General features: G+C 41.4%; 2 protein-coding genes across 6 annotated transcripts in view; one reads left to right on the top strand and one right to left on the bottom strand.

Moving 5' to 3' along the window:
- Nucleotides 1–392: 392 nt before the first annotated feature.
- On the top strand, nt 393–5,437 carry capsla (calcyphosine-like a). Its single transcript, XM_060905338.1, has 4 exons — nt 393–629; nt 819–996; nt 1,146–1,355; nt 5,170–5,437. The coding sequence occupies exons 1-4, from the start codon at nt 556–558 to the stop codon at nt 5,269–5,271; spliced, it is 564 nt and encodes a 187-aa protein (XP_060761321.1). The 5' UTR covers nt 393–555; the 3' UTR covers nt 5,272–5,437.
- A 471-nt stretch (nt 5,438–5,908) lies between these two features.
- The window catches only part of ranbp3b (RAN binding protein 3b), a 71,477-nt gene continuing 68,484 nt past the window's right edge, over nt 5,909–8,901 (bottom strand). For all 5 annotated transcript variants that reach the window (XM_060906181.1, XM_060906180.1, XM_060906182.1 and 2 more), the window contains exon 17: nt 5,909–7,238. In XM_060906181.1, the coding sequence (XP_060762164.1) occupies nt 7,189–7,238 (50 nt within the window). In that variant the 3' untranslated portion in view covers nt 5,909–7,188. The remainder of the gene's footprint in view (nt 7,239–8,901) is intronic.

Raw genomic sequence — 8,901 nt, 5'->3', positions numbered from 1 at the left:
AGGCAACCAACAGCCAACCACCAATTTGTGTAAATAACAGCTTTCTTGTTTGCTACTTGATTTTTACCCAGACTGATGAATATCCATGTACTACATACTAGAGCTGTTTTGAATAGTTCTATGGTGTTGTACATTTCTATGGTGTTGTACAGTTCTGAAAAGCATTACCTACTACAGATAAACACCTTGAATAGACTTTGAACAAGGATAGACAGGTTTTTTCTTTTTTGTTTCGTTGTGTTATAGTTACCCAGTAACATTATTTGCATTTTCGTTTCCAAGTCAACCAAGTCCTCAGGGTATCTACTTGTTTGCTCACGTGACTCCTTTGTTCCCATGCCAACCTGCAAGCACCATGGACTTTCAGAGCTTCTCACTCAGATTACAATAGAACCAGACAAGTACGATTGCTGCGTATAGCCAAACCACAAAGAAACAATTTGAATCAAAGTGTAGCTACTTTAATCTACTGAGTGACACACTCTCTGGCAAGTGTCTAGCTCTTTTGGATCATTTGGAACAAGGGTCCAAACAAGGAAGCCTGGAAGAGAGAGGATGGCAGAGACACTGGAGGAGTTGAGACAACAGTGCCTGAGTAGAGGAGTAGCTGGGATTAAAGGCCTGGCAAGGCAAGAGACTGCATCTTTCTTTTCATGCACATAATTACACACATGACAACATACTATTATGCTTCATAGTATATGAAAGTAGTATACATACCAGCTGTATTGTGACACTCTAGTATAGTAACTCTGTGGTTTACTCCTACAATACATGGGCAATGAAATGCAATATTGATAATACCACTGTTTATCCAGAACCTTCCGCATCATGGATGATGATGGCAGTAAGTCTTTAAACCTGGATGAGTTTCAGAAAGGTCTGGACACCTATGGTTTGCATCTTGGAAAGGAAAAGGCCAAGGAGATCTTCATTTTAGTGGACAAAGATAAAAGCGGTACCATCGACTTTGATGAATTTCTTGAGAAACTAAGGGTAAGAGACCAAGTGTAAAGACACCAATCGCTTTCTCCGAAGGTAACAACAGGGATCTAGTTTTGTCCCAGAAAATAAGTTATTAGAATCATCCAAATGAGCAACAGACAAATTATTGTGTTAGCTCATGTCAGATCATGTGTCCCCAGCCCCCTATGTCCAGTGTCAGAAAGCAGGTGATCAAACAGGCCTTCCAGAAGCTGGACCGTACCGGTGATGGAGTGGTAACCATACATGACTTACAAGGAGTCTACAACAGCAAACATCACCCCAAGTACAAGAGCGGCGAGTGGACCGAGGAACAAGTTTTCCGCTCTTTCCTCGACAGCTTCGACTCACCATATGAGAAAGATGGAAAGGTCTTGTTTTGCTGTAGTTATTTTTTGATATCAACTGCAGGACTGTAGCTCAAATATGGTCATTCTAAAGCTAGAAGAAATGAGGTATATAGTGTGGGAAATCAGGAATTTTAAGCAGACTCTTAGAGGACAGATACGTTTGAAATGATGTCTGTCCGTCCAAATTTCAGCTTGTCCAAATGATGGGCCAAAGGCTTGGAACAATGTGGCCAGGGATGCAGGGCCCACCTTAGGGCCCTGGAAGCTGAAGGGCTTTAGATGCCTGGAGATGGCTGCACTCTGATATTTCCAGGCACATTTTTGTGATCTTCAAAGGCCAAATTACACCGCAAATTGGATACAATTTACAAGAAAATGTCAGAAGATTCGAGAAAAACATGTTTAAAGTTATACCCAAGAAAACAGTATCATACACAGGTCAGTTCCATGTCAAGAAAAAAGTATGGGGGCCAAGGGTGTTCCAGTTGGTTACAACTTACTGGTACTCATACTGTATATAGGTATTATAACACTCATGAAACATTATGTCAGCAATGACAATTTTTTATACTATGCTTATAATAAGTGTATAAGAAGTTTAGTAATTAACAATACAACTCTTCTTACATCATGGAGTTAAAGTTTTGAGTCTGAGATTCCAAGTAACTTTGTCACAAAACGACTTTTAAAATGACTCAAAACTAGACATGGTCATATCATTTGGCATTCAGGCTAAAATCTGCTGGACTAGAACTTAGAAAATAGAAGAAAACAAAAACTCTATTAAAATATAACTCTACATCCTCCAAAGCATATGACTATGATTCATTCTTATTATGAATGAAAAAAAATGCACATAACCACTGATTGGCAGTTTGACACGTAACATAACACTGTGCTGCAAAGTTTCATGTAAACTGAGCTCTTAATCAATCAGATACTGTCAACACTAAAACACCAGTTCAACTGCCTTGTGCAATAAAAACAATGGTGAATTGGATGGAGTGTATTATTATTGTCTTATTTAGTGTGCCACTCAGGGAGACGGAGGTGCCTGTAAATTTTGGTGGGGCTCGGACGGTCAGTGGCCAAGTTATGAATTTTTAAACCCCCACCCCACCCCCCCACGTGTGAGCCACTGGAGCAAGAGCTCGTGCTAAAGCTTTCCGTAATCCACGCTCGGTCCTGACATTTGATTGGGCCAAGCCTGGGCTTGTTGGAAAAGTCTCCGGGAGAAGGATGTGCCTGTAAAGTTTGGTGGGGCTAGGACTTGGGTGGCCAAGTTATGAATTTTTAAAGGCTGGCTCGAGTTAAAGTTTTCAGGGGGATCTGGGACGAATAGTGGGCCAAGCTGTGATCGTACTGAGCCATGCCTGGGCTGATTTGAAAGGGCTCGGGGAGAGGGATGTGCCTGTAAATGTTGGCGGGGCTAGGACTTTGGGTGGCCAAGTTATGAATTTTTAGTCGGGTCCAAAGGGGCCCGTTTCACAGGCTGTGTTATGACAATGTATTCACCTAGTGTAACGTTTGGAAGAAAATTAGACCCATATCGTTAAAATTTTTTCATGGGCCATCCAGTTTGATGCTTTTGAAATAAAGACTGACACATTTGAATTATTTTTTATTGGCCATCCAGTTTGATGCTTTTGAAATACAGATGGACAAACGCGAAAATTACTGGTCAATGTCCGCCGGTCTGACCTTATTTCCCCACACTGGGTATATGACTAATGGGTTATTGAATTTGTTCTTGACTACACGTTATGAATTCCATGAACTACAACATGTAGTCTTCCTCCTGCTCTCAGCTTACCCACTCCAACAGAAAATTTGACCAATCACACACATTATCGCAAGTATTAATAATAATAATAATTTCAATTTATATAGCGCCTTTCACAAACCCAAGGACGCTTTACACAGGAGTTAACAAAAAAAAAAAAGGCCATACTAGGAAGAGTAGTGTGAGGCAAAGAGAAAAGTTTTCAAGTTAGCTTTGAAGGAAGAGCTTCAGGAAGAGAATATTATTTTCGTTTTGGCCTGCTCATGGTGTTCTCGAATGCAAATTATGTACAAATAATTAGAGATGTGCATGGGGACCGGGACCCAGCAAAAAATGCCACCAGACCCCGTGGTCAAATATGAAGCTCACAGAACAAAGAAAAGTCATGCTCCAGATATATTACATGGGAGTGTATTGAGTACTTGTGCAGCACTGTGTAATACATTTACCATGATCTTTTATACATGTTCAGGAACTGCTTTAAACTGGTCAAGATCACTCAGAGTTAAATGGTGACGATTTTACTGAAGGTGAATGAATGAACACTGAACATAAATGTCATGTCAAGTAAGCTTCTGTCAATGAATATGACCTTTCTTTGTCCTGTGAGCTTCATATCAGGCGATGCCACTCTTGTGACTTTATTATTGAGTCTCACAGGACCTCAGTCCTGACGCACACTTCAACTGATCACTTTAAAAAACACAGTGCACCTTGCAGGTTTTGAGGTAGAGTATATACAGTAACTCATCTTTTCTTTTGCACAACTCATCATATTGTTAGTTGGACTGTTGTGTAAGTTAGCAGAGACACTGAGCCTGACACACTTATACCAGGAGCACATACACCATCACACCACTATCGTGTCACAGTACCATGTCAAGCTCTTGCTCTATCACCCAAATGATTTGTCACTGGTTCTCTTTCAATTAACTGAAGAACTGCAGTCAGTAAATGTTTAAAATCAAAGTCCACATACATCAGTCAGCCATAAAATTAAAAATATTGACAGGCAAAGTGAATAACATTGATTATCTCATTACAATGGCACCTATCAAGGAGTGGGATATATTAGGCAGCAAGTGAACAGTCAAGTTCTTGAAGTCGATGTGTTGGAAGCAGGAAAAATGGGCAAGGGTAAGGATCTGAGCGACTTTGACAAGGGCCAAAGTGTGATAGCGATATGACTGGGGCTGAGCATCTCCAAAATGGGACATCTTGTGGGGTGTTCCCAGTATGCAGCGGTTAGTACCTACCAAAAGTGGTCCAAGGAAAGTCAACCGGTGAACCAGGGACAGGGTCATGGGTGTTGAAGGCTCATTGAGTCGCATGGGGCATGAAGGCTAGCCCATACGGTCCAATCTCACAGAAGAGCTCCTGTAGCAGAAACGGCTGAAAAAGTTCATGTTGGCTAAAACAGAAAGGGGTCGGCGTGAACTTTTTCAGCTGTTTGTGCTACAGTAGCTCTTCTGTGGGATGAGACCATATGGGTTAGCCTTTGTGCCCCATGCAACTCAATGAGCCTTCGACACCCGTGACCCTGTCTCCGGTTCACTGGTTGTCCTTCCTTGGACCACTTTTGGTAGGTACTAACCACTGCATACTGGGAACACCCCACAAGATGTCCCATTTTGGAGATGCTCAGCCCCAGTCATACCACTATCACACTTTGGCCTTTGTCAAAGTCACTCAGATCCTTACCCTTGCCCATTTTTCCTGCTTCCAACACATCGACTTCAAGAACTTGACTGTTCACTTGCTGCCTAATATACCCCACCCCTTGACAGGTGCCATTGTAACAACACAATGTAATCCACTTTACCCATCAGTGTTTTTAATGTTATGGCTGATCAGTGTATATGTAGATGCAATAGTTTTCAAGTGGCTAGTATTTACAGCTGTAGATACAATTTATTATTAAATGGACAACTAATTAAGTGGCTATATAAAACCCACTGCGCAATATATTTTCATATAGTTCCTTGAATAACTAGCAATGCAGACTTTGTGCAGCTGAAGTAGTAACTCAACACATGCTCCTCTTCATGGCAGGTGACTCTGGATGAGTTTGTGAATTACTACAGCGGAGTCAGTGCCTCCATCGACAGCGATGATTACTTTGTCACCATGATGCAGAACGCATGGAAGCTGTAAACACCACGGCTCTTATCTCTTCTGTGGAAAGCTATAAATTTTAAACTGTTCACTTGAAATAGTAATAGCAAATGATGTTTTTGTCTAAAATATGTTTCAGTTCCTGGAAATTGAACATGCTTAAAAATTGTATCTGTACAATTGAATTGTAATTGTTTTCCTCTACCTAAACAATAAACCATAAAATACATAAATGTTAATGACCCCAAAATTGATTTCCATTTCCAAGAGCAGTGCAATTATTTCCCAGATATCACATTGTAGCAGTGGTTCAAAAATAAATGGCATATCTGACACCCCCTGGTGGACACACAAATGTACTACAACAGTTATAAAAAGCATCAAAAATCCCAGACATGCTGAGGAATAATAAAATCAGCACACATTTAAAATTAGACCCAATAAATGTGCCGTTATTTCTCGTTACAGATTAAATGAGTAGTATGCACCTTCCTTGAAAGAACAATTAAACAAAAACCAACTCTTAACACTGAACAAAAAGCCCAGTTAATATTGTAAACAAAAGTTAACTGATGACTACCAGGTTTTAATTCACAGTCTGCTGCTTTAATGTTACAAAGCACTTGGATTTTCAATGACAAATCAAGACCGATAAAAAGGTAAATGATGGACCACATTTGACATTACACAAAAAATTTATTTCAAAGCTTTTCCTTTTTGAACTTTGACTTTTTTCTATTTGTTTTGTAAAGGAGATTGGAGACACGTTCTAGTAAATGATAATATATTCATAGAAATTTACATGAGAAGTTCTGTATTCACGTTTCTAAATGCACTCAGTATTTCACACACACACAAAAAAAAAAAAATCATCTCCACTGTACTGTCTCCAATGACATGGAAATGGATAAAAAATGTTAATAAAACAATAAAAAAGTAACATATTACAAACATTCAGAATATGGAAAATAAACATGGATATCTGCAGAGATGTGGGTTTAAAATTTCTGTATTTTTTTTGTTCAAATCAACAGAAATAACCATATCTGTCCATAAGAAAAGTTAAAAGGGCAGATTCTGGTGATTCCATAATGGTGAAGGGGTCAAAGTTAATTCCCTTTTACCTTTCTTATCTTCTTCTCAGTGGTGGAACATTGGAGAAGCACAGATCCACAATAGCACAGTCCGTGTGTTGGTTTAGTCCTTTATTCATTACATCAGTAAGAGATCTAACTACCATCATAGCAGACTAGTAGGAGTACTGGTTTATGGGAAACCACTGGAAATGAGTTTGATTTGGATCCCCCCCCACCCACCCCTCCCAAAAAAAGGAGAGGAGAGAGTGACTGAGGTCCGTCCAGAGAGGTTTTGGGTTGAGGACATAAAGTTACTGAATGGATGTTGGATAATTTTGAGTGATAACGTCATACAGTGGTGGTCTGAAGCTGAACACGAGAGATTAGGAGAAAATAATACGGGGGTGGAGGGACAGCAAGAAAGTAAGAGACAAATCCTGTAGTAGAAATTGCAGCGGTTACATGTGCCGTATCTTAACACAGAGAGAGGAATACCCTCACACTCATCAATATGATGAGCAGCCAAGTCCAAACCCTTAAATGGAAAAAGTCTGTTTCTCTTATTTTTTTTCCCTCTTTTTTAGTTTGTTTGCAGTCCTGGAAAACTAAAACAAAACCAAAAAAGCTAACAAAATGATAAAAACAAAAATATTGAATTCCAGATTCACAATAAATGTAGGAAGGGAGGGTGGAGAAAAAAAAAAAATAATAATGAACTACGAGTTGTAAGTGACAGACGCTGGAGCTCTGCTACAGGGCTGGAGCTGAAGGACCCACAGCGCTGGGCTGAAAGAGTTGCGGTGGTTAAGGCTGTCCACCCTGATGCCTGCACAAAAAAAACCCTGTTGAGCAGTTTTTAGTCAGGCAGCTAGCCAGGGTGTTATGTGCTCTCAGCTGCCGGTGGTGCCTCGGCAGAGGTTTCAGAAGTGCCTGAAGATGGGGAGGGGAAGAAAAGAGGTGGTGTTATTGTTGTCAAGCACTTCATTCCCTTTAAAAAAAAAAAAAAAGAAAAAAAAAATTTTTTTTATATATTTTTAAACAATATCTCAATGAACACAAACAATTTCCAAAATGTTGACAAGACAAAGTTTAATATAACATCTGTTTAACTTATAACGTGAAAGTAAGGTTAATAATATAACTTAGGTTACACATTTTTCAGTTTTACTCAAATTAGGGTGGTGCAAAAATGAGTACACCCCACAGCAAAAACTACTACATCTAGTACTTTGTATGGCCTCCATGATTTTTAATGACAGCACCAAGTCTTCTAGGCATGGAATGAACAAGTTGGTGACATTTTGCAACATCAATCTTTTTCCATTCTTCAACAACGACCTCTTTTAGTGACTGGATGCTGGATGGAGAGTGATGCTCAACTTGTCTCTTCAGAATTCCCCATAGGTGTTCGATTGGGTTCAGATCAGGAGACATACTTGGCCACTGAAATCACTTTCACCCTGTTCCATCTAAGTGGCCTTAGATGTGTGTTTAGTCATGTTGCAAAAGTGCACGACGACCAAGGGCACGGAGTGATGGTAGCATCTTCTCTTTCAGTATAGAGCAATACATCTGTGAATTCATGATGCCATCAATGAAATGCAGCTCCCTGACACCAGCAGCACTCATGCAGCCCCACATAAGGACACTGCCACCACCATGTTTCACTGTAGGCACCATGTATTTTTCTTTGTATTCCTCACCTATGCTATGACATCATGGACTGGGATGTGCTGCTTAGCCCACACTGTGAGGACATAGAGGGGCTGACACACTGTCTGACAGATTACCTCAACTTCTGTGCAGACGTGGTCTCCCCCGCTAAGACTGTACGGTGTTACCCTAATAACAAGCCATGGGTAACACAGGAAGTCAAAGCTGTCCTCAACAGGAAGAAGGCAGCCTTCAGGAGCAGGGATAGTGAGGCGATGAAAGCAGCGCAGCAGGAGGTGAAACGCTGCATGAGGGAAGCTAAGGACAGCTACAGGAGAAAGGTGGAGCAGAAGCTGGAGGAGAACAGCATGAGGGAGGTCTGGGAAGGTGTGAAAACCATCACAGGCCACAATACAAAGACCAGAGTCGTTGAGGGGACAGTGGAGAGGGCGAATGAGTTGAATGACCTTCAATCGGTTCAACCAGCCCACGTCCCCCCCACCCTCACTGCAGCCATCTCTCCTTCTTCCCTCAACACACCTCCCCCCAGTCATCACAGCAGCCCCCTCCTCCACACAGACTCCTCTATGGATTACTGCAGACCAGGTCAGAGGTCAACTGAGGAAGCTTCACCCCAGGAAAGCAGCAGGCCCGGACAAGGTGTGTCCACGACTACTGAAGACCTGCGCTGCTGAACTGGGTGAACCACTCCAACGCATCTTCAACCTCAGCCTACAGCTGGGGAGAGTGCCAAGCCTCTGGAAGACATCATGTATTGTTCCAGTTCCCAAAAAGAATCGGCCCAGCGAGCTGAACGACTTCCAACCGGTGGCACTCACTTCACATCTGATGAAGACGTTGGAGTGGATCTTCCTCAGCCTCCTCAGACCCCAGGTACAACATGCCCAGGACTGTCTGCAGTTTGTGTATCGGGCAGGTG

The sequence above is a fragment of the Neoarius graeffei genome, chromosome 23 (assembly GCF_027579695.1).
Source record: "Neoarius graeffei isolate fNeoGra1 chromosome 23, fNeoGra1.pri, whole genome shotgun sequence".
NCBI classification, from domain to species: domain Eukaryota; kingdom Metazoa; phylum Chordata; class Actinopteri; order Siluriformes; family Ariidae; genus Neoarius; species Neoarius graeffei.
Note: the sequence above shows the minus strand (reverse complement) of the source record. Positions and strands in the feature narration are given on the sequence as shown.

Bases quoted from the DNA above. Each gene is read 5' to 3' on its own strand.
- capsla (XM_060905338.1), top strand. From the start codon at position 556: ATGGCAGAGACACTGGAGGAGTTGAGACAACAGTGCCTGAGTAGAGGA. The intron at 630-818 runs GCAAGAGACTGC...CTGTTTATCCAG, and splicing joins GGGATTAAAGGCCTGGCAAG to AACCTTCCGCATCATGGATG. The intron at 997-1,145 runs GTAAGAGACCAA...ATGTGTCCCCAG, and splicing joins AATTTCTTGAGAAACTAAGG to CCCCCTATGTCCAGTGTCAG.